At 39.4% G+C, this 27051-nt stretch overlaps 1 protein-coding gene across 1 annotated transcript; it reads left to right on the top strand.

The window, feature by feature from the left end:
- Window positions 1-970: 970 nt before the first annotated feature.
- Window positions 971-26677, top strand: LOC122119851 (vomeronasal type-2 receptor 116-like). Its single transcript, XM_042693924.1, has 8 exons — window positions 971-998; window positions 7453-7609; window positions 13230-13518; window positions 21671-21880; window positions 22268-22477; window positions 23164-23391; window positions 24305-24428; window positions 25761-26677. The coding sequence occupies exons 1-8, from the start codon at window positions 971-973 to the stop codon at window positions 26675-26677; spliced, it is 2163 nt and encodes a 720-aa protein (XP_042549858.1).
- The last annotated feature ends 374 nt before the right edge of the window (window positions 26678-27051 follow it).

Here is a 27051-nt window from a genome sequence, read left to right as displayed (position 1 = left end):
TTTCCTTTCCTACTACTTGTTCTCAACCCAGTGCAGCATGGAAATATCTTCATCTATATTTGCATGTATAAATACAATTACCATTTGATGGCAAAATTTCAGAATGCCAAAGTAGAAATCAATTTTGGCATTGGTTGTGAGTGATTGGCATATCATTCCTGGGTTCATAAGAAGCACTGCTTCCTCAGGCAATAATAAATAGCTATATTTCTAGAGGCCTTTTCATATGGAATTCATGTTGAAAGCTGCTGGTATCAACCACTATGATTCTATGGCTGTTATTTACATTGTGTGTTTGAATTGACCCTCTGAGTGTGATGTTCTCAAAATGTTAGCTGACATCTCACAGGCATAGATTTTGTGTGGACATTTCACCATGCACAGGGCATGGCATCCTCTGAGGGAAATCAGTTGCACCATCCCAAATGGCTTTCATGCAAACAGTTTCGTGACACACATGCTGGACAAACTACATCCTGGAAAGCTCGATCTCTGGGGCCTCACTACCTATGGTCTTTGATGAAATCATAACTCCTGGGTGAAGAACACAAATGGACAAACATGTTTTCCAACTCATGTTTTTCTCCTGGATGAAGGCCACAGATGTAGAGCTCCAGGGAATACTTATACACATGACTTGTGGGGACTCACAAGAGGCTTTGATGAAAGGAGAGCTATAGTGTAGATCTCTATCAATAAAAAGACACATATGCACATATAAAAACATATATGAATATGCATGCCTAACATGTTGGCTTTACATCCAGACAGAATTTCAGCTTGGCAGAGGCTTCAGGCATGTATCTTTTCACTTTCAAACGCCTTCTTCTCCAGCTTCCCCTCCTCTTCAGGCCCTTGGCTGGCAATAGCTGCTTCTCTACTATGAAGCACCGAGCACACATGGATGGAGATGTGACCATCACTGGGTTTTTCCCTCTGAACAGTTTTGGAATAGACCACAGCAACAGCCATGTTTCCAATCAAGAAGAGCACACACCGTAAGTAATTCATCATTCTATTCCTATTTGCTGTTTCATTCTGAGGATGGGCAAAGACTAAGGAAAATCTGGGTGCACACATCAATGTTCTCTGTCTTTTCTATGCTGAAATCCATCTCTATTGTACCAGGAGCAGCTCAATTTCATTATTTTATCTTACATCTACTGTTAAGCAATTTTGCTAGTAGGACAGAATTTTATTTCCTTCCATACAGCTTCTTCTTTCCAAGCTGGTAAATTCTGCACTTTTCTCCAGCATGCCTGTATCTCCTCCATTTCATCTGTCATTGCAGAAGATGAAGTGATGTTACTACAATCACCCTGAGTCACTGGAATGAGATCTGTACTAAAAGTCTGCAACCACATTTCCTTCATGCTTAGGTCAGTAGTATGAGAACTTTTCTTTAGGAACCCCTATATTTTGAAAACATGGATAAAATTTCTTATCATCAGCTGGTGGCTCATACTTGTTAATTTTACTCTTGGTGCTGATATTGAAGCCAGCCCATGCAGGAACATCTGGGAGACTTTTTATCTCCAATTAACCTAGAAAAACCTGGAAGTGAAGCTGTGGCTCAAGTGACAGAGTGTTAGCCTGGAGGAAAAAAGTTCAAGGATAGTGTCCAGGCACTGATTTCATGTCCTAGGACTGTCTAACACACACACACACACACACACACACACAAACACACACACACACACACACACACACTGCCTCTCTCTCTCTTTCTCTCTCACTCTCTCACTGGCGAGAAGTAGTTACTGTTTCCCTAAGCCTTGTGTCATTACTTTATGTCAGATATGCTACACGACACATGCCTTACCAGGCAGGTTAGCATTATAAAGATTATACAGAAAAATTTCATCTGCCAAAGTTCTATTTTACTTGTTGTCATATATGTATCTTCTTTTTGGTCTTGAACAGAGAGCCTCACTAATAAAAGGCTATACCAAAAAAAAAAAAAAAAGAAAGAAAAATGACTTGCAGAACATCAACAGATTCTAACAAACTATTTGATTTCTATTGCAAGAGATAATGTCATTTTATCTATCATTTGCACTTGTTTAAAAGGGCTGGTTTGACAAGTAAATTCTGAGTTAGCTGCCCACAATTGAGAGCAGTGATACCAGGATAGTAATTACTCTCTTCTGAGCTCTGAAAGAAATATGGCCTTATCTTATATGTCATTGGTATGTTTATCTTTCTTCCTTTGTGCTGGTCCTTGGAACTCAAGGCCTGGGCACTATTGCTGAACACTATTGCTTAAGGTTAGACTCTAGCATTTGAGCCACAGATCCACCTATGGCAATTTGGGATGGTTAAAGGGAGATAAGAATCTCACCAACATCCCTGCCCAAGCTGGCTTCAAAGCATGATCCCCACCCGGAGAAAGTGAAGACTCAAGGCTAGGAGTGTCACCGGGGACCTAACCCCCTAGTCCCAGGGAAAGCAGAAGAGAGGGTGATTCCCTTGATAAGAACAGTGCCTAGGCAACCAAACACAGACCTGAAGACAAGACATCTTTATTTTTAGGATGACTGGCATCCATCCATCAGAACCCTGAGCTCTGATGTCCAAGTCTGTGCCAATATATTAGGTTAAGTAAGCCAATCATATTAGGTTTAGTAAGCCAGTCCCAAAGAAACAGAGGTTCTATAGTTTCCCTCATTGGAAATAATTAGTTTGTCCCTTAGATACTCCTGGCAGAGAACCATAACAGCTCAATAGCTATGTACATATGTACATATGTACATACATAACTAAATGATACTAATTGAAATAAACACCTAGACCTGGAACAACAGGTCTTCTTTTTTTGATTGTTGACCTTGTTGTGGCCTATATACTGCATCTAGTTCTTTCTTCTTATTTAATTTAATTTTTATTTTTTCTTTGGTTTACCCCTGGCAATCACTGTCTTTGATTCCAGTACCCTATGTTTTTGTGTGTACATTTATCTGATTTGGGCAAGGGGAATAACAAAATGCTGAAACAAGGACAAAGGATGAACCATGCAACAATGATACACACAAGACACTAAGTAGGAAATGAACTTTACAATTTTAAGGGAGGCAAGGAGGAGTAGGAGAGGGAAGGGATAGTGGGAGAAAAACAAAGGGGTTGGTAACAATGTTTGACAAGAAATGTACTTAGCTTACTCAGGTACAACATCTTTATAATGAAATACTATTTTAAAAAAATTTTCCTTGAAAAACACCTCATTTAAGCAACTAGTAATCAGTTAATTAAATTGAATATTTTTAATGACAATAATTTATTCATTTATGGTTGACAAATAATTCATAGCATTTCCATATTCTGTGCATGTTTTTACTGCTTTCTTTGTTGATTTCTGGCCTCACTACAGTGTGATGGGCACATGTGCTCAATAAACACACTTTCAATACATTTAATATCTGACTGGTTTTATTCAACAGCATAAAGAAAGCAATTGATATGGAGGGTTAATTTCATACCTGGCTATTTTGCCAAAGTTCTATATCAACTCTAGTAGCTTGAGAGAGGAGATTTTTGCAGTCCTTTTAGTAAAGTATAATATCTGTTTTACTTCTTGCTTCCCTATTTGGTTCCCCTAAATGTCTTTCTCTTGCTTACTACTCTTGCTGGGAATTCCAATGCTATGTTGAAGAGGAATGGAGAGAATGGATGTCCTTGTCTTGTTCCTGATTTTAGGGAAATGGCTTTACTTGTTCACCATTGAGCATAATGCTGGCTGTAGGTTTGTCATATACAGCATTTATAATATTGAGCAACATTACAAGGATTCCTAGCCTCTTCAGGGTTTTTATCACAAAGAGGTGTTGGATTTTTCTGCATTGATCAGGATGATCATGTGGTGCTTATCTTTGTTTCTGTTGATGTGTTGTAGTATGCTAACTGACTTATATAGTTTAAACCAAATTTGCATCCCTGGGACAAATCCATTTTGACCATGCTATATGAGTTCTTTCATTAGTTTGGAGTTCATGTACCAGTATTTTGTTGAGAACTGTCTCATCAATGTTCATCAAGGAGATAGACCTGAAGTTCCCTTTCCTCAATGTATACTTATCTGGTTTGTGGATAACTGTAATGCCTGCTTCATAGAATGAATAGTGTTCCCTCACTTTCATTTTCATTGAAGGGTTTTATAATTGATAATTCTCCTTTATCGGTATTATAGAATTTGGTTGTGAAGGCATCAAGTCCTGGGCTTTTGTTGGAAGTGAGATCTGCTATTGCCAGTTCAATCTCATTGTTTCTAATGGGTCAGTTTGTTCATTTTAATTTATATATTTGGTTTTGCTTTGCATTGTTACTATAGAGTTGATACACAGAAGGCTCACAGTGACATGTGTTAGGTAATCAATATTGAACACAATTCTTTTTGAACCATGTCTCCCCTTCCATCTCTTTCTCCCAGTCTTTCCCTCCTGTACATACACACAAGATGGCCAGTTCATCTTCCACATAGTGTCTAGTGGTTAACACTTGTTCCTCCTTGTTCCAACTTTTATGTGCCCCCCTGACCCTCCAAAACATAAACAAAAGGAGAAGAAACCAAAAAAGAGCTTTGATGGGAAACAAAAAAGTCTGTTTCCTTTTCTTAGAGTTCATTTCATAGCATATGATTTTATATGGCCATATATTATATAGCTATTGAGCCAGCAGCCCCTATTCCTATGCCTGTCCTCTTTTGGCCTACGTATGTTAATGTCTAGGGTCCTATATAAGTGTGTGTGCACATATATTTATTTACATATTTATATATTTACATATTTGTCAGTGTGTTTACTTGTAGATTTCTAGATATATTCCACTTACAGAAAACCAGGGAAAACATGCAACCTCTATTTCTTTGGCTCTGGCTTACATTGCTTAATATAATTTTTTTCAAAGTCTTTCCATTGCCTTACGAATGGTAAATTATTATTTTTTTCTGACAGATGAATAGAATTCCATTTTGCATCTATACCAAATTTTCTTCTATTTGTCCACTAAGGTTCATCTAGTTTGATTTCATATCTTGGCTATGGTAAACAAGGCTGCAATAAACATGGCTGTTTAAAGCTTGGGGCTTTAGTGTGGTCTGGTTTGTGGTCCATTGGATATATGCCCAGGAGTGGCATTGCTGGGACTAAAGGAAGCTCTGTGTTTAGTCTTTTAAGAAACCTCCATACCACTTTCCAGAATAGTTGAACAAGTTTACAATCCCACCAACAGTTTCATAGTATTCCTTTTAGGACTCATCCCTGCCAACTTTTGGTATTGTTAGTTTTCCTGATAAAGTCGGCGCTAATTGGAGTGAGGTAGAATCTCAATGTTATTTTGATTTGCACTTGTCTTGTGGCCAGAGATGTTGAACACTTGTTCGTTTGTGTGTCTATTGGCCATTCTTTTTCTTCCTCAGAGAAGTCTCTCTTTAAGTCAGCCTATTTATTGATTGAGTAGTTGAGTTTGGGGAGGTTTTTTTGGAGGGTTAATTTTTTGAGCCCTGTCTATATTTTAGATATGAGGCATTTGTCTCACGTGTACTGAATGAAGATTTTCTCTCATTCTGTGTGTTATTTACCTTGTTAACTATGTCCCATGCTATGCAGAAATTCTTCAGTTTAATATAGTCCCATTTATCCAGTTATTCTTTAATTTGTTTGATTCTGTATCTTTTAGAAACTCTTGCCCCATTCCAAGAAGGTTTAGGATTTCCCTTACCTCTTCCTGTAATATTTGCATACTACATGGTTTTTAGTCCACTTACACTTGATTCTGGTACTAGGTGATATATGGATATCTAGCTTCAGTTTTCTGCATGTAGCTAACCCAATTTTCCAGCACCATTTGTGTAACAGGATATCTTTCTTCCAAACTGTGTTTCGGGCTCCCTTATCAAATATTAAGGGGTTCTATATTTGTGGGATTGTTTCTGCATCTTTTGTTCCATTGTATTTGTCCTCAGGCCTAGTCTTGTGACACTAATAAGCTATTTTTCTTACTATGGCTTTGGAATATAGATGATTCCCAACTTTTGTTAATGCCAAGGCATATTCTTTTTTCTGAGGCAATTACAAATGATGTTACTTTTCTGATTTCAGTGTTGTTGGCACACAGGAAGACAACTAATTATTGTGGGTTGATTTTATACCACATTACTTTGCCAAAGGTTTAAATCAACTCAAATAGCTTAGGTGAGGAATATGTAAGATTCTTTAAATACATGATCATATTGTCTGTAAAGAAGGGTAGAATTACTTTTTAGATTTTTCTCTGACAGCTTTTGGGATTTAGCTCTAATTTTCATCCAGTGTGTTCTGATAGTATTAAAGGGAGTAAGGACAATTTTTTTTTTAATTTGCATAGGTTTGCTTTGTTACCTAATATGTGGCCTATTTTGAAGGATTGCCATGGGCTGGGGAGAAAAATATATATTCTAATGCTGTTGGTTAAGAGTCTGTAGATGTGTGTTCAATCTACTTGGTTGATTTAGTTTATAGTTCTAAGGTTGCTTTGGTGAGTTTTGCCTAGTTAATATACCCAGAGATAAGAGTAATAAGTTGAAGTGTCCAGTTATCAATGTGTTTTGACTATGTGTATTTTTAAATCAAGTAGTATGTGTTTGATGAAGTTGAGTGCCCCAGCCTTTGAAGATATTTAGAATTGTCATATCTTTTGTATAGTTTGTTATTTGTTTAGTTCCTGTAGTATAATCAGTATATAGTATATACAGTATAATTGCAATATATAGTATATACTATAAAATTTATATATATATCAAAATATAGTATAATTGTATAGTTCTCTTTATTAGTATGTAATGATCTTGTTTCTCTTTCTTTACTGATTTTAATTTGAAGTCTATTTTAGCATATTAGGATATTAGGATTGGTACTCTATCCTCTTTATTCCAAACTTTCAATTGGAGAATGCTCTGTTAGCAAGTTTTGTCTAGTGTAGGCAACAGATGGACAGATCTTGCTTTTGGATCCAAGTAGTCAGTCTATGTCTTTAATTGGAGAGTTAAGTCCATAAATATTGAGGGTTAGGACTGAGGGGTGTCTGGTAATTACTGCTGTGCTATTTCCAGCTTTAGGGGTTGTGAGTTTTTCCTGTTCTTAAAAATAAGTAAGGATCTCTATTCAGTGTGCCAGAGATCAGGGCTATTCTGCATTGCAGTTTCTATGGGAATTGCCTAAGTTGGGACGCCTTTAGAGGAAGAGCCTTATTCCAAATTGTAACTTGACCCTTCTTGATACTGGAGCTATATGCAGCTGCTACCAGCAGTGATGCTGTGTGGGAAATGTAATAAGGGAGGTAATAGTTTTTAGCCTTCTTTCCTGTGTAGAGGTGAGTTCTGGTGTTCCCAGGTGCCTTCATGGAGGCATGTGTTCCCTATGTGCGTTGCTGTCTGCTGGTGGGAGTTCTCATCAGTTTGGGAGTTGTATTTTGTTGGCACAGGTGCAGATCATGGAGTTGTTTTCCCAGTTGATTCCCTGGCTACATGTAGCATTGCTATCCCCTGGCAGGAGTTTGGGAGAGATTTTGGAGTTGTAGTTTCCTGGCAGAGAGGCAGAGCTAAGTCTCAGGGGACTCCTCTAGTAGTGAGTGACAAACAGTATGGGGAAAGAGTTTGGTTTCTTGCCCTCTTCAAATATGCTCCCTCCTCCTTAGGCAGGAGATTCAGTCAGGGCATTTTGGATAACCACAAGTAGCTGGTCCTCCAGGGAGGGTTCCAGATGAGGATTCACTGATTCTGGAGCCTGTTCTGAGCTGGCAAAGGGACTCTTGGTGAGGGGCCTCTGTGTCTGAATGTGGCAATCTCAATCCCCTCTTCATTCCCCCCCCCCCCACACACACACCCTGGTCCTGTGATTTCTCTCTCCTCCACTGTGTTGTGGCAGCTGCAGCAGCCTCTCAGTAGGGGTCCTCAAAGCTGATTTCAGATCTGACCTGTGTTTCCTCTTTGTGTTCCTAGGGTTACTGCAGTGTGGTGTGATTTCTTCAGCATTACACTGGTCTTCTGTTTAAGATGTGGCATTTCAGGCATGTCCTTCTGAGTCTCCCAGGGCTGCCTGGGGAGGCAAGGGGCCTAGGCTGCAGCTGCTCAGCAGGAGTCTGCATGCTGTCTTGATGTTTTCTGCTTTTGTGTTTCTGCCAGGAGATTTCTTCTTTAGTAGAATGAGTCTCAGTAACAGAGGGACCCATCAGCTGCACTGGACATTGACCAAAATGAACTAAGCAACTCCATGGCAGCAATGGGAAAGAGAGAACAAGTGGGAAAGAAGGAACAGCTGATGCTATACAAAACAAAGAAATGTACATGTCACCCAATGTGGAAGAAATAACTGTATCGCAAAGATCATAGAACTAATAAATGTTATAGACCGTGATAGACAATTTGCACGAGGAAAGTTAGAATGTGTTTGTGACTTTAACTGAGTATCACAATCCCACAATACTGTGAAATTTGTGGAATTATGTAACCACTAAATCACAATAAAAAATTTGAAAAAAAAATAAAAAAGAATGAGTCTCAGGCTAGGAAGGTGGCTCAGTGGTAGAGCGCTTGCCTTGCATGCTAGAGGCCCTGGGTTTGATTCCTCAGCACCACATAACCAGGGGAAAAAAAGATGGAAGTGGTGCTTTGGCTCAAGTGGTAGAGTGCTAGCCATGAGCTGAAGAGCTGAGGGACAGCACTCAGGCCCAGAGTTCAGGCCCCAGGACCGGAGCCAAAAAAAAATGTGTGTGTATATATATATATATATATATATATATATATATATATACACATATATATATGTATACATATATATATATACACACATATATGTATGTATATATATATATATACACATATATATATATATATATATATAATGAGTCTCTGTGTAAAGTTTGATTGGAGTGCAGCTCTTAAGGTGACATATGTGCTGGTACCCTAAGTGTCTGTTTAAGCAGAAACACATAGTGAGTTGACTTGTGATGATGCCCCCTTCTTCCTAAAATTGTCTTTGAAGTGCAATCATTAGGGTATTGACTTGAGATTTTCTGTTGTTGATATAAGCATGTACAGACATGAATTGTCCTGAGAACTGCCTTGTTGTGTGCCACATTTGATATTTTATGTATTCTTTTCCATTGAATCCAAAAAAAAATTAAATTTTATTTCTTTTACCTGAAAAACCTACTGAAGACTATGCAATGAATTCTTCAGTTTCCATGAGCAAATATTTTCTGTGATTGGTGTTGCTGTTGCACTCACTTTTATTGAATTCACAGAATACAGTATATATAGCCTTGTATATTTTTATTTTTATTTTGGACTGAAAAACTTACGTTAGTATTGCTTGTAGGAAAGGTCTAGTGGAGATACAATCGCTTACCTGTGCTTCTTTGGGAATATTTTTATTCTTCCTTCATTTCTAAGGGTATCTTTGCTAGATAAAATAATTTTGTTGGATAATTATTTTTTAATCCGCTGTACTATAATGATCTCCTGCCATGTTCTCCTGACTTATATGGAATCTGCTGAAGAGTAAACTCTTAGGAAAATGGGGGCACACCTATATGATATGGGTCCCATTTCTATTATACTTTTGAGAATCTTCCCTGAATATACATTTCAAGTGTGAGTGCTTCATCATAAGACAGCTTGCTATAGATGTCATAGTCAAAAGTCTGATTATTCTTTCATGTTTAGGTCATTGAATTCTTCTCTACATTGAATTCTTCTCTACATTTGTTTTGTTTTTTTTTTTTTCAAAATACTGTTGTCAACTTTTATCAAACCTTTTCCATACATTCTTGCTTTTTTATTCATAAATATATGTGTGTTTAATTATAATTTTCCTCAACCTCACTATACTTTCCTGTTTAGAATACTTCACAAAAAATTATAGGCTTTCTTTGTGATCATTTCATATGTCACTACAGTATATGTTGACTAAGGTAATCCTTTCATTAATATTTCAAATGTGTCTTCATTGTTTCCTCTTAAACAATGCCAGTTAATTTCACTAATATCTTTAGGATACATACAAGTGAATGGAGGCACTTGAACAAATGAACACACAAATACACACACAAACACACACAAAGGACACACAGAAAAAAGGAAAAATACTTTGAGCCTATTTATTTTGCTCTCTTGGCCTCTTTTCAGTTTTTCACTCTAACTATATTGGGAAGAGAGTAATGATCACTGCATTTTTACCATGGGGGCCTCGGAACTGGGATTTGAATGTAAAGCTTGTTTACAATTCTCTCTTCAACTCTCATATTGTGGGTTCTTCTCTCCGTAATGAGTTCCTTGGAATTGGATGCATCCCTTTTGTTTTGTTACACAAATAAAAATAAAAATCCCTCACCAGGTATTAGAGCTCTGGTTCTGCTGGTTATTGCAGTAAGAACTGTTCAGTATTCTGGGTATATGAGCACAGCTTGCTACAGGATAGTTCACAAATAACACTTTGCTTCTGAAAGTAGCACTTAAATTGAACATTGATTGATTAGCCCGACCTGCCATATAAATACATAATACCTGGGTGACAGAAATGAACCCAAAGACACATATCCATCTAATCTTCTATGAAGGAGATAAAAAAATAGAATGGAAGAAAGACAGCCTCTTCAGTAAATGGTGCTGGCAAAATTAATTAATCACTTGTAGAAAACTAAAAACTAGATCCTCATATATCACTGTACACCACAATTAAGGCCAAATAGATCAAAGACCTTGGAGTCAAAGCAGATTCCCTGAAAATATTACAGAATGGAATAGGAGAAACCCTAGGTCTCCTTGGGACAGGCCAAAATTTTCTTAATAGAGTCCAAGAAAGACAACAAATCAAAGAAAGGTTAGACAAATGGGTTTGCATGAAGCTGCAGAGCTCCTGCATGCCAAAGGACATACCTAGCAAGATCAATAGAAAGCCCAGGGATTGGGAGAAGATCTTCACTAGTCATAAAATGGACAGAGGTGTCATATCTAAAATATACTTGGAAATTAAAAAAATAAATACCCCAACAACAAATCCCCAAAGAAACAACCACCCAATAAACAACTGGGCTAAAGATTTCAGAGAAACTTCTCGGAAGAGGAAATAAGAATGGCCAATAGACACAGGAAGATATGCTCAACCTCTCTAGCCATAAAATAAATGAAAGTCAAAACAAAGTTCATTTTTCGACATAAGGTCTTGTACATCTCATTGTTGCAATGGGTCCAGCTGTATCCCTATTTAAACAATCTGTTTTTTCCCTTCCCCTCCACAAATTATATCAACGTCAAATACAGTGAAAACAGGGGTTAACCGTGGGGAAGGAACATACAGAGCAACCAAGATATCATCTTATAAATATGTTGGAAACAATCCCAAGAAAGAGAAAACATTTGAGTCCTCATCTTTGGGTTCATTTCGTCTAACATCAACTTATCTGAACGTTTCTGCTTGTCTTAGACATATACTACTTATTGCAAATTATGGAAACCATGGGACCTATGTTTCTTTGGGCCTGGCTTACTTCATTTAGTATAATTTTTCCAACTCTCTCCATTTCCTAACAAATGGGGCAATGTCATTCTTTCTGATGGAGGCATAGAATTCCATTGTGTATATATACCACATTTTCTTGATCCATTCATCTACTGAGGGGCATCTGGGTTATTTCCATATCTTAGCAATGGTAAATAATGCTTCAATAAACATAGTTGTGCTGGTAGCTTTAGTATGGTCTTGTTTGTGATCATTTGGATAAATGCCCAAAAGTGGGATTGCTGGGTCATAGGGGAACTTATGTGGAGTCTTTTGAGGAACCTCCATACTAATTTCAAAGTTGTTGAAGAAGCTTACACTTCCACCAACAATGCACTAGGGTTCCCTTCTGTTCACATCCCCTCCAGCATTGACATACCACCTCAACCTAGATAGAATGGCTATAACCAGAAATAATAACAACAGATGCTGGAGAGCATCATGACAGAAGGGAAACTTACCACATTGTTGGTGGAAATGTAAACTTGTTCAACCACTTTGGAAAGAAGTATGGAGATTCCTCAAAAGACTCCACATAGAGCACCCCTATGCCCCAGCAATCCCACTTTTTGGCATTTACCCAAATGATCACAAACAAGACCATAATAAAGCTATCAGCACAACTATGTTTATTGGAGCATTGTTTACCATAGTGAAGATATAGAATCAACCCAGATGCCCCTCCGTAGATGAATGGATCAAGAAAAAATGGTATATATACACAATGGAATTCTATGTCTCCATCTGAAAGAATGACATTGCCCCATTTGTTAGAAAATGGAAAGACTTGGAAAAAATTATATTAATTAAAGTAAGCTAGGCCCAAAGAAATATAGGTCCAATGCTTTCCCTTATTTGCAATAACTAGTACATATCCTCTGAGACAAACAGAAAAGGTCATATAAGATGATGTTAACTTTAATTAACCACAAGGTAAGGACACAAGAAGTTTTTCACTACTTGCTGTTGCTTCTAATGTATTTATAAGGTACCAGGTGGTTTTTTGTTGCTTTGTATGTCCCTCTCCCACTGTATAACCCCTGTTTTCACTGTATTTGATGATCATATAATTTGTGGAAAGGAAGAGAAAAACAAATTGTTTAAACAGGGATGCAGGTTGACCCACTGCAACAATAAGATGTAGAAAATGCTTTCCAAAAAACGAACTTTTCAATATAGGCTGGGAGTGGAGGGGATTTGTGGAGATGGTATGAAAGGGATGGTAAGGGGTAAACAAAGGAGGAGACAACAATTCTCGAAAAGGAATGTACTCATTGCCATGCTCATGTAACTGTAACTTGTCCTCCGTACAGTATTCTCACAATAAAAAACTTATTAAAAGTTAAAGTGGGTGAAAAAAACCACAAGATTTATTTTTCACACAGGTGTAGCTAGTTGCCCTAAGATAAAGGCAACAGAATATTTCCTGTCTCATAAAAATCTATTGGCTGTAGTGAATGTTTGGTGGTGGTGGGGAAGCAAGCTCTCTCTCTCTACTTAACTGAGTTTCTGAATCGTATTCATGACAAATGCCCTTCATGTCTTCGTCTAATTCTCTATACAACCATAACATATTACATACATATTCCATTCCAATTGGGGTAATAATTTAAACAATTCATTGGCAAAGAAGCAAGTATTTACTATACTAAAGTCATAAGTTTATAATAATCCTCCTATATGTCTATGCCAATTATGCAGGTTTGTGTTCAAGAACTATCAGTTCGTGTTGGCTTTGGCTTTTGCTATTGAGGAGATCAACAAAAACTCTGATTTTTTAAGTAACTGGACCCTGGGATTTGACGTCTATGATGTTCAATTCAGAGATTGGACAATGCTTAAGAATCCCTTCATTTGGCTTTTTGGGAAGTACAAGATTCCAAACTACTCCTGTATGAAAGACAGCAGGTCTATAGCAGTACTTACAGGACCATTAGGATTCACATCTGACAAAATTGAAACATTGCTGGGACTCTACAGATTTCCACAGGTAAGAATGGTGGTGTCAAAAGTTATAAAAAACGTCTAGTTTGATGTCATTTCAGGTGTTAGAAGAGAATGATAGGAGAGACTGGATTTATAAACCTATGAAATTTTGTGGTATCAAAGAATAAGTACTTAAAGATATATATAGATATATATCCACATTTTGAAAAAGGATATGGAAAAGTTAGAGAAGACAAATAGATAATTTATTGTTGCAAGCCTATCAATAATCTCCTTTGAAAGAATGAGTTAATGGAAAATGAATTGGCAGTGTGAATATATTAAGCAGAGTACTAATGGTCCACACCAGCAATTCTAGCAATCCAGGAAACTTGTATCTAGAATTGACCAGCAACAAGCTGTTAGACCAACAAGTTGGCTCAAGTGGTAGACCAGTCTTGAGAGAAAAATCCAACAAAGTGCATGAGGACATGAGTTTGTGCCCCTCTACTGGCATGTATGTGCACAATCATACACACACACAAACACACACACAAAAACACATACACAAGATATTATGTTGAATTAAGTAAGTCAGGTTCAGATTGAGATGGGGAAATGTGTTCTCTTATATGGGAGAGCTAGATCTAAAATATGAACATGTAACACACATATACTTTATGTGTGTGTGTGTATAATCAAGCTGATTAAAGCATGGTGTATATACAGGTAGAACTCGATGCTATACTTTCTTATCTACTGACAGTACAAAAATAAACACCATAAACCTGAAGCATAACTGAGAAGGGTAAGTGTTGAGGGAAAACATGAGAGGAATAGGGAATCGATGGGATGGAATACACAGAACACTCACTGTACATATGTGAAAATGGAATTAGGGAGTGGGTGGGGTTGATATAGATGGGAGGAGTTTATGGAAATAGTGACAAAGATCAAGAGACATTGTACAATTTATATGTTATACAACTCCTCAAAAACAATTAAAACATTTTTTCAAAAACTAAAATGGGACCAAGATGGCGACGGGGCAGTAGGGAAACGCCACAGCTCTCTCCAACCAAAAAGAGAGTTCGAGTTCCAACGCTTAATCTTCCCAAGAGACCGACAACAACAAAAAGATGAACACTCAGAGAAAAACCAGAGTTGGAAAATAACAAAAAAAGAAAGAGAGGAAAAGAAGAATTTCAGAACAGAGAAGAGCGAAGACCCCTCCCCCAACCTTTACTGGCCGCGCGGCAGTACGCCAAGCCGCCGGCCAGCCGGCCCGGCGGGGGCTGCCGGAGCCCCAGAGACACAGGGGGCTGCTTGCAGATCACCAGGTACCGGATTGCAGAACAGCGGATCGCCAGGAACAGAGAAACCTACCAGCCGGGAGTCTACACGAGGATCCCACCCCCACCCCTCACTCTCCACCGGAGCAGAGAGGCTCCATCCCGCCAAAGCCGCTCGGCACCAGCAGCATGACAAACTGACCTGTCGGCAGACCACCCGCCCAATCGCGATTGCAACGACCCGGTGGGGGCTGCCCAACCCAGCCCGCAACCACCCCAACTGAACTCGGATTGCAACAGCAACTGACCACCTACACCACACAGAAACAACTAGCTCCAGGGTGAGTACCCCACAGGGGACAGTGTATCCCTCAAGGGAGACCAGAGCTGGAGGGAATCCCCAGACCCTGACCTAGACTCCCTACCCCAACACCCGGACCACAGGACCCACTAAAACTGGGAACTGTTCGAGAGCTCCACTAGCCGGTGGAGCACACTCTGCTGGCCAGGCCAGAGCAAGAGTGCCCCTGGAAGGGAGCTTAAATGCCCAAGCCAGGAACAGCGCCCCTGGGTCAAGACTACCAACAGTAGAAGAAATTTGAACTGTGTCCTCCAGGCTGCATAACCTAGGTGGTATACACATCAGCACAGGCCTAACGAGCGCGCTCCAGGCTGGGGCCAGAACCAGGCCCGGGGATCCGGCGCCTGAACAACACAACCAACTCCTCCCAACTGAAGTAAAAAGCTGAGCATACGCCTCAACAGAGGGGAGAAAACCAGGAAACAACACTCCCCGGGAAGCACGCCTGTGACAACAAAAGACCTGGAGGCTCAGGACAAGAGAAGCCCAAACACCACCAAAACTCCACCCATATACCCTAGGCTGGGAATTGGGCAACACAGGCTGCCAGCACCTGATAGTAAGCAAGAGCTCAGGCTGATAAGGCGGCTCAGCAATAGAGTGATAGTCTTGGATGTATGAGGCCCTGGATCTGATTCCTCAGCATCACAAAAGCAAAAAGGGTCAGAAGTGGTGCTGTGGCTCAAATGGTAGGGTGCCAGCCTTGAGCTGAAGAGCTGAGGGACAGCACCCAAACCTAGAGTTCAAGCCCACAACCAGCCCAAAACAAACAAACAAAAACACATCAGGAGCCCATAGCAGACTCCAGTATTTGGGAGAGTACATCCAGAGCATCTGATCTTCCCAAGAGCACCCGTAGGAGCAAACATAAGCAGTCTAGGCTGCTCAACCCTTCCAAAGGCGGGAATTGCCAGCAATCTACAGCAGAGAGCTGAGAATCCTAAGTAAGTCAGAATAGCAGCTAGAAATAGGCTCCCAACAGAACCCAGATCAGGCACAGACTCTCTCTACCAGTACAGAATCAGCAACCAAGCAAAGACAGACACGCCAAAACAAAATTGAAGAGCAGTCTCCTGAACCCCCATGCGAAAATCACAGAGAAAAATCACAAGGTTTACCACCACCCAGGACAGCAAGCTCACTTCAAAAACTGGCAGCCATGCAGGGGAGAGCCCCAGTGGGAGCAAAGCAGGAATGGAAGACAAAAGCTACATCCAAGGGTTGCTGGAGGCAATGACTCAAGAAATAAAGCGAGAAATGGATCAGAAATTGAAAGAGCACAAGGATGAACTATCAAAAGAGATACAGGATATCAAACAAAAGTTGGATGCAAAAATAGAAGCTGGACAAACCTCAGTAAGAAGTGAGATAAACGCCAAATTAGAGGTAATGCATACTGATCTCACCTCATTGAGAGGTGAGATCAGTACTCTGAGAACCAACATTGAATCCATAAAGGGATCCATTTCCTCCATGCAAACCACAATAGAAGCCACGGTCAACAGAGTGAATGAAATGGAAGGTAGAGTGTCAGATACAGAAGACAGAATACACCAACTGGACCAAAAAGTGACAGATATGGAAAAATCACTCAAATTAAACCAAAGGGAAATTCAAGAGCAAGCAGATAATGCTAAAAAATTTAACCTCCGCATAATTGGAGTGGACGAAGGTGAGGAATTCCAGAGCAAGGGAATGCAACACCTATTTAACAAGATAGTCAATGAAAATTTTCCCCACCTCAAAAACGACCATCTTAACTACATCACAAAAGCTTATCGAACACCCAACAAGCAAGATCCCAGGAGAAACACTTCTAGACACATTATAGTAAAAATGATGGATCTGAATAATAAGGAAACAATCCTGCATGCAGCAAAAATGAAGAAGGAGCTATACTACAACGGGAAAAAAATTAGAATCACTGCAGATCTCTCCACACAAACAATGAATGCAAGAAAAGCCTGGGAAAGCACCATACGAGCCCTGAGAGCCAATAACTGCCAACCCAGACTGATATACCCGGCAAAGCTAGCATTCACATTCGATGGAGAACTGAAAACTTTTAATAGCAAAGAAAAACTAAATGAATACATAAACATTAAGCCAGCATTACAAAGAATTCTAAGAGGGGGGACACAACCTGAAGAAAGCAACCAGGAACTGGGACCTGCCCCAAACAGGCATTACTCAAAGTCTAACTGAGCAAGCACAGGAGAAAAGGAAAGAAGAAAAACTTAGGAAAACGGAATGGCAGGGACAACAATGCATCTCTCTATACTTTCTCTTAATATAAATGGACTTAATTCGCCAATTAAAAGAAAACGAACTGAGGACTGGATCAGAAAACAAGACCCATCCATCTGTTGCCTTCAGGAGACCCGCCTCTCAATACAAACAAACTCAGAGTGAAGGGGTGGAAAAGGATCTACCAATCAAATGCCCCCAGTAAGAAAGCAGGTGTAGCTATCCTGATATCTGACAAAATAAACTTTTCATTAAAATCAGTACAGAAAGACAAGGACGGACACTACATATTAATACAGGGAACAATCCAAGAGGAGGATATAACCATCATCAACTTATATGCCCCAAATATTAGTGCACCCAGATATGTCAAACAAATGCTCTCAAACTTTCAGAATAAAATAGATCCCAATACGATAATACTAGGAGACTTTAACACGCCACTCTCACCAAAGGACAGGTCTACCAACCAGAGGATTGGCAAAGAAGCTACCGAATTAAGTGAGGCCATACTTCAAGTGGAATTAACTGACATCTACCGAGTATATCACCCTAAAACAACACAGTACACATTCTTCTCAGCAGCTCATGGAACTTTCTCCAAAATAGACCATATCATAGTTCATGCAAGGAACTTAAGCAAATACAAAGGGATCGACATAATCCCCTGTATCCTATCTGACCACAGTGGAATCAAGCTAGCTCTCAATAACAAAGCATACCACAGAAATTTCTCTAATACATGGAAATTGAACAGCACACTCCTTAACAAGGCCTGGGTAACAGAAGAGATCAGAGAAGAAATAAAGCATTTCCTACAACTCAATGAAAATGAAAACACCTCACAAAGAAACTTGTGGGACACAGCAAAAGCAGTCCTGAGGGGCAAATTTATTGCCCTCAGTGCCCACATCAAGAGAATGGAGACAGACCAAGTAAATAATCTCATGTTGCAACAAAAACAGCTAGAAAAACAAGAAAAAAATGGGACCTAAAGCTACAAGATGAAGCCAGATAACCAAATTAAGAGCAGAGATTAACCAATTAGAAAATCAGAAAACCATAACCAAAATAAACCAAACAAAAAGCTGGTTCTTTGAAAAAATAAACAAAATTTAGGCCCGTTGGCAAGATTAATTAAAAAAAGAAGAGAGGAAACCCATATTAATAGGATTAGGGATGCCACCGGAAACATGACAACACGTACCCAAGATATCCAAAAAATTCTAACAGACTACTTTCAAAAGCTATACTCTCTAAAGGAAGAAAATCTGGCAGAAATGGATGCATTTTTAGAGAAATACAAGTTACCCAAACTGAGCAAAAAAGTTAACCAATTAAATAAGCCAATATCCTATAATGAGATACAGGAAGCTATCAAAAGTCTTCCAACAAAAAAAAAAGCCCAGGACCAGATGGATTCACAGCAGAATTCTATAAGACCTTTAAAGAAGAACTAATACCCATACTCCTCAAGCTCTTCAGAGAAACAGAGAAGGAGGGAGCTATCCCAAACTCATTCTACGAAGCCAATATCACACTCATCCCCAAACCAGGCAAAGACCCAACCAAAAAGGAGAATTACAGGCAATTTCCTTGATGAACACAGATGCAAAGATCCTTAACAAGATTCTAGCTAACGGAATCCAGAAACACATAAAAAAAATAATACACTATGATCAGGTAGGCTTCATCACAGAGACACAGGGAAGGTTTAACATACGTAAGTCAATAAATGTAATCCAGCATATCAACAGAGCCAAGGTCAAGAATCACATGATTATCGCCACAGATGCAGAAAAGGCCTTTGATAAAATTCAACATTCATTCATGCTAAGAGCTCTGGAGAAAATAGGAATAGAAGGAACATTTCTAAAAACAATAAAAGCCATTTATGACAGAACAATAGCCAATATTATACTTAATGAGGAAAAGCTACAACCAATCCTCCTAAAATCAGGAACAAGGCAAGGATGCCCACTGTCTCCACTCCTCTTCAACATAGTCCTAGAACCCTTAGCCAGGCCAATAAGGCAAGAAAAAGACATTAAAGGGATCCGCATAGGGAAAGAAGAAGTTAAACTATCCCTTTTTGCAGACGACATGATACTATACCTCCACGATCCCAAAAACTCCATCCCCAAACTTTTAGAAATCATAAGTCACTGCGGCAAAATAGCAGGATACAAAATAAACCCACAAAAATCAGTTGCCTTCCTATACACTGAAAACGTACAGGAAGAGAGGGAAATAAAGGGAGCAACCCCATTCACAATAACCTCCCAAAAAATAAAATATTTAGGAATTAACCTAACCAAAGATGTAAAAGAACTATTTAATGAGAACTATAAAAAGTTAAAGAAAGAAATTACAGAAGACACTAGGAAATGGAAAGACCTCCCATGCTCCTGGATAGGCCGACTTAATACAGTAAAGATGGTAATACTTCCAAAACTAATATACAAATTCAATGCAATTCCTATTAAAATCCCAATGACGTATATCACTGAAATACAGAAAACAGTCCAAAAATTTATATGGAACAACAAAAGACCTAGAATAGCCAAAACAATTCTAGGGGATAAAGACAATATGGGAGGGCTATCCATGCCAAACTTCAAACTCTACTACAGAGCTATAATAACAAAGACAGCATGGTACTGGCACAAAAACAGACCCAAAGACCAATGAAACAGAATAGAAGATCCAGAAATAAATCCACAGGCCTACAGCCAGCTGATATTCGACAAAGGAGCCAAAGACATACAATGGAAGAAACACAGCCTCTTCAACCGCTGGTGCTGGGAAAACTGGGCAGCCACATGCAGAAAACTAAAAGTGGACCCCAGCCTATCACCATGCACCAACATCAACTCAAAATGGATTAAAGACCTTAACATTAAACCTGCATCTCTGAAACTACTGCAGGACAGAGTAGGAGAGACACTTGAACTAATAGGCACAGGAAGGAACTTCCTGAACAGAGTCCCAGGGTCACAACAAGTTGGAGAGAGACTCGACAAATGGGACTACCTTAAAAAAAAAAAGCTTCTGCACAGCTAAATCTATCGCAACTAAGCTAGAAAGACAACCAACTAATTGAGAAAAAATATTTACCAGCAATATATCAGACAAGGGGTTAACATCCTGTATATACAGGGAACTCAAGAAACTAATCCCTCCCAAACCTAACAAACCAATTACTAAATGGGCAAGGGAACTAAAGAGGGGCTTCTCAAATGAAGAAATAAAAATGGTAAAGAAACACATGAGGAAATGTTCATCATCCCTGGTGGTGAAGGAAATGCAAATAAAGAAAACCCTGAGATACCACCTTACCCCAGTCAGAATGTCCCACATCCACAAATCAGCCAACGACAAATGCTGGAGGAGATGTGGAGAAAGAGGAACCTTATTACACTGCCGGTGGGAATGTACACTTATACGACCACTTTGGAAAGCAGTCTGGAGGGTCCTTAGAAAGCTAAAGATTGACCTCCCTTACGACCCAGTCATACCACTTCTAGGCATCTACCCTGAACAACAGGAACCAATATACAAGGACACATGCACCTCCATGTTTATTGCAGCACTGTTCGCAATAGCTAGGATATGGAAACAACCTGGATGCCCCACCACAGATGAATGGATCCAAAAATTGTGGTATCTATACACAATGGAATATTATGCAGCCATTGGAAATGACAAAATAATGGCACTTGCAGGGAAATGGATGGAGCTAGAAGGAATCATGTTGAGCGAGGTAAGCCAAGAACAAAGAGACAAACGGTACATGGTCTCCCTGATAAGTGGATGCTAAATCCAAAATGTTAGGTGATACGACAAAATTAACAGGACTTAAGAAACAAAGAACTCCCGTTCATCTGGTTGAACCACTACTAAATATCCCCATGCTGCTGATCACAAATATGGTATATAACATGTGAACACTGTTATATATTACAGACTGTGATAGACAATTTGCTCCAGGAAAGTTAGAATGAACTTGTAACTTTGAAATTATGTAATCACTTAATCACAATCAAAAAAAAAAAAAAGAACCTCGGGGAAGGGAGGGAGGGAGGGTATGGTAGGGGGAAAACAATGGAGGGGGTAACAATGTTCAAGAGGAAGTGTACTCATTACCTCACTCATGTAACTGTAACCCTCTGTATAGTATCTTTACAATAAAAAAAAAAACTACAATGGAATCTACCTTCCACCTACTTCAACTGCTTCTTCACATACATCAAGACTCAAATTTTGATGGATGGCAATGCTCTAATTCATAAATCAACAATTTCCTTTCCCTTTAGCTTACCTTTGGGGCTTTTTCTCATGCCTTGAGTGACCATCACAAGTTTCCTGCTCTCTATCAGATGGCTCCAAAGGACACATCGATAGCCATTGCCATGGTCTCCTTACTGCTTCACTTCAACTGGAACTGGGTGGGACTATTGAACTTAGAGGATGAGAATGGTTTGTGGTCTCTTCCTGAATTGAAAGAAGAGATGGCCAAGAACAGAGTTTGTGTAGCCTATGAGCTAGTGATCTCAAGCCAATCAATATCACATATACTCCAAGCCATGGCAGTTTATAATGATATAAATAAATGTTCAGCAAATGTCCACATCATACATGGTGATAATGGTTTACTAAGAGCTTTAATCGTATGCATTGAGCAACTTTTAATAAAAGGCAAGGTTTTCATCATGAACTCACAGTGGGATTTCACCATGAAAAGGAAGTATTTCATGGTAGGCTCATTGCATGTACCTCTCATTTTTTTACACCATCAAAAAGATGTTTCTGGATTCACAGATTTTGTCAAGGCAGTTAATCCTTCCAAATACCCAGAAGACATTTTCCTTGCTAGGATATGGTTTCTGTTTTTTAATTGCTCAAATCCTCAGTCTGACTGTGTGACATGGGACAACTGTCCTCATGAGGCCTCTTTGGATTGGTTGCCTGGGCGTGTTTTTGACATGACTATGTCTGGACACAGTTACAATATATACAATGCTGTGTATGCTGTGGCCAAGGCTCTCCATGAGATGCTTCTTCATCAGACAGAAGTTCAAATAATGGGAAATAGAAAAGGGACACTGCCTTCCCCTGCACAGGTAATTTCATCTATGTGGATGGCACATACTATGAGGAGAGGCACTTCCTAGAAGGTATGCTATTCTCTGAAGTTGAATGTTTCAACTATTTTTGCAAGTCTCAAGCTTTTAAGACCAGTCTGGTTTAAATGGTCATACTCATATCTCAGCCTCCTGAGTAACTGGGATTACAGGGGAGAGTAACCAGTAATCAGCTTATAAATTCATTTACTTATAAATAACCACAACGTGCCCATAGCTAATCTTTTGAAAACTAAATTAGGATTTTCCCTATACATTTCTTCAGGAATACCAAAGGATGACATGATGAACAGAATTTTTCATATTTTTCATATGGGATCTAGTTTCCCTCAACTTTGGTAATAAAAATGGAACATTCTGAAATTATAGACATTAATAAAAATAGAGTTTCTGATAAACTCTATCTGTGCAACTGAGAATTGTCTCATTTGTGGCTATATAGTATAGGTTTCTCTTGAACAAAGGCTTGTACTCCTTTTCGGAGTGACCAGGATTCAGAAAATTACTTTTATTCCTCCTTAGATTGTTTAGACAGATACTTCAATCATTCTCAGTGCTATTCTTGAATTCAGAATTGCCTTTAGGTAATGAGTAGCATTTCTTAACTACGATTTTCTGTCTTACCTTTGGGATGTACTTCAACATAATATGATGTCTCTCTTCAGTTGCTCCATTTTCTGAAGAACATCCAGTTTCACAATTCTGTTGGACATCAAGTGATTTTGGATGAGAAAAGTAAATTAGGGCCAGACTATGACATTCTGAACATTTGGAATTTTCCAGAAGGTCTTGAACTTGAGGTGAGAGTAGGAAAGTTTTCTCCCAATGCTCTACGCGGTAATCAACTGTCTTTATCTGAAGATATGGTAGAGTGGGGCACTGGAAATACAGAGGTGAGTTGGGTCTAGTCTTAATAATTTTATCAACACACAAATAAACAAAAGTCACCCTTTACATTTACACTTGACTGAGTGTCAAAAACTTTCTCCCATAAACCTACCTACTCAGATAGTTGAGATCTGAATATCATGATTTAAAAGTCAGCTCAAACAAGAAGGTTTGTGAGACTGTTATCTCCAATTAACCAACAAAAATCTGGAATTTGAGCTGTGACTGAATAATGCAATAATAACTTTCAGCAAAAAATTCTCAAGGCCAGTGCCTAGACATTGGGTTCAAGCCCAGGATGGGAACTAAAAATTTTACATGTGTTCCTAATTTTTGATTCAGAATATTGTCAGGTTATAGTATCCTATTTCCTACACTGGGATAAAGGACCTGACACATACATTTATGGGCTCAGAAGCTTTATTGGGTTCCATTATGTAGAGGTTTCATTCAATGGTTAGTTGACCTGCCTGTTAGGCATCCTTGGTGAAAGGAATGACTGAATATGCCATTATGAAGATTCATTCTTCATGACCACTGGAAACCTAAGAGGAAAATATGATGGGCCTATAAAAGGGAGGTCATCCACCAGGCTTTTCCCCTTGTCGCAGATAAGTAGGAGACAACATATAATGACATGAGTTTAAGAAAATTCTGTAGGGTTATAAATGAGAACTCATTTCCTCACCACAGGGTTCACCCTTTCAAAGATCCCATACTGTTCTATAGCTCAACAGGCTAGCATAAAAGTCTTTAGAAATCATGGGATATGGAGTCTATAACACAATTCAATTTATTGACTGCACTTAGCTACATAGCATCATTATGCTGAATAACCAATTCTTTCCAACAATGGGTTTTTGGAGTTTTAGCTATGAAAGTTTGAAGAGTTATGAACAGATACCTGATTTTCCTCAGACTCCTCACTCTGTCTGCAGTAAGCCTTGTGGTCCTGGATTTAGGAAATCTCCTCAGGAAGGAAAGGCTGCCTGTTGCTTTAATTGTACCCCTTGCCCACAGAATGAGATTGCTAATATGACAGGTAAGTCTGAGACTCTCCTCAGTTTTCCTCAACTAAACAAGTCAATGCAAAATTTGTACATTGTGATTGCAGACCCCTTTTTCCTTTTCTCTGTTAATAATTTAATTTTGAGGGGCTGGGAAGGTGGCTTGGTGGTAGAGTGCTTGATTTGCATGCATGAGGCCCTGGGTTTGATTCCTCAGCACCACATGAGCACAACAAAAGCCAGAGGTGGTGCTGTGACTCAAGTGATAGAGCATTAGCCTTGAGCTGAAGAGCTGAGGGACAGTGCCCAGGCCCAGAGTTCAGACCACACAACTGGCCAAATAATAATAATAATAATAATAATAATAATAATAATAACAATTTGAAAAGTGGTGGAACTGTTAGGTGAAATGTGAAAGTTCATGAGCTTGAATTGCGTATTTCAGTAATATTTTCTAGTCTATTGCAGAAGGCAAACTTAGCTCCAGAAATCCCACTTATCACTCAGAGTTAAGACAAGTATAAACCCTAAGATGAAAGTAAACATGTCTTATTGGTCAGTGCTCACATTTTTATTCACATAGGAAACATAGATCTTGCACATATTTATTTCTCTCTGCCCAGCACTGTTCATGGCACAGAAAAAGTACTCGGAAAGGTGGATTTTTTTTTTTTCGGTCCGGTCTTGGGGCCTGAACTCTGGGCCTGGGCGCTGTCCCTCAGCTCTTCAGCTCAAGGCTAGCCCTCTACCACTTGAGCCACAGCGCCACTTCCGGCTTTTTTCTTTTTGCTTATGTGGTGCTGAAGAATCGAATTCAGGGCCTCAGGCATGCAAGGCAAGCGCTCTTCCACTGAGCCAGCTTCCCAGCCCCTCAGATAGGTAGACTGACTTTAAGAAGTGAGCATGACTATGAAGGGCCCAAGAAGGTTTTCTCTCTTCCTATTGCTTCACAGATGAGTTGGAGAGAAAAATAGGATGAGATGAATTCCAGAATGTGCAATTGGGATAAAACTAAGGTTTTACAAAGACATGTACTTAAGTGTCACCCATAGTATTTATTGTGGATTGCACGAACAGTTAATAAATGTTAAGCAGTGTAGGAAATTGTTGTTAGGACATGAGAATGATCCAAAGTGCTCATTATCAATACATTTGATAATGACTGAAAGAAAAATGAGTTGAATGAAAATGTCTGAATAAACAAGTAGATGGAAATGTGAGGAGGTTATGCTTTAGAAAAGATATAAATGTGCATTAATATTTACTAATTACATGTTATCATTACATCTAAGGGAATAATTTCCTAATTTCTTTGAAGTAAAAGAAGTTCAAAATAAGAACTAATGATAGCTTACACTCTTTATCAGAGATGGAGCATTGTGTGAAATGTGCACATCGTCAGTATGCCAACGCAAAGAGAAATCAGTGCCTCCAGAGAGATGAAAGTTTCCTGGCTTTTGGAGATCCTTTGGGCATGGCTCTGGCCTGCATGGGTATTTGCTTCTCTATGCTAACTGCTGCTGTTTTGGGGATATTTGTGAAACACCAAGATACTGCCATTGTCAAGGCCAATAACCGGACTCTCAGCTACATCTTGCTCATCTCCCTCATTTTCTGTTTCCTCTGTTCCTTACTCTTCATTGGCCGTCCCAAAACAGTCACCTGCATCCTGCAGCAGATCACATTTGGACTTGTCTTCACTGTGGCTGTTTCCACAGTGTTGGCCAAAACAGTGATTGTGGTCCTGGCCTTCAAGTCCATTTCTCCAGGGAGAACAATGAGGGGGTTGTTGGTTTCAGGGGCTCCTAACCTCATCATCCCCATCTGTACTCTCATCCAGGTGACCCTCTGTGGACTTTGGCTGGGAACCTCTCCTCCCTTTGTGGACACAGATGCACACTCTGAACATGGCCACATCATCATCCTGTGCAACAAGGGCTCCCTCACTGCATTCTATTGTGTCCTGGGATACCTGGGCTCCCTGGCCCTGGCCAGCTTCACTGTAGCTTTTCTGGCCAGGAACCTGCCTGACACCTTCAACGAAGCTAAATTCCTGACCTTCAGCATGTTGGTGTTCTGCAGTGTGTGGCTCACCTTCCTGCCAGTCTACCACTGTGCCAAGGGGAAGGTCATGGTGGCTGTGGAGGTCTTCTCCATCTTGGCCTCTGGTGCAGGGCTCCTAGGCTGCATTTTTGTCCCCAAATGTTACAATATATTGTTAATGCCCAATAGAAATTCTCTGCATGGCTTTAGAGAAAAAAGTCAACATAGTAGGAAAAATTAGCTTTTCTTATGAAGAATCTCCTATGTTTGATTATGATACAGAAGGTGTGATCTAAATCTAGAGTCATTTTCCATTGTTTTATTACATTGTAATGTGGATTTTAACTTCAATGAATAAGGGTCTTTTGCTCATTTTTCTTTTTTTTCATTTTTTATTGCACAGAGGGGTTAAAGTTAAATGAATAGGGTAATGAACACATTTCATAGCAAGTGTTGTTACCTCCTCCTTTATTTTCGCCCTACCAAAACTTCCCTCCCTGTTTCCACAACTCATCCTGCTACCCCCCACCCCGACATTGTAACATTCATTTTCAATATAGGGTCCTGTACATCTCGTCCTCACAATGGGTCAGCCTGCATCCCTATTTAAGCATT

Source organism: Dipodomys spectabilis, unplaced genomic scaffold (genome assembly GCF_019054845.1).
Source record: "Dipodomys spectabilis isolate Male_0828 unplaced genomic scaffold, ASM1905484v1 ptg000173l, whole genome shotgun sequence".
Lineage (NCBI taxonomy): Eukaryota > Metazoa > Chordata > Mammalia > Rodentia > Heteromyidae > Dipodomys > Dipodomys spectabilis.
This window is presented reverse-complemented; position numbering and strand designations above follow the sequence as displayed.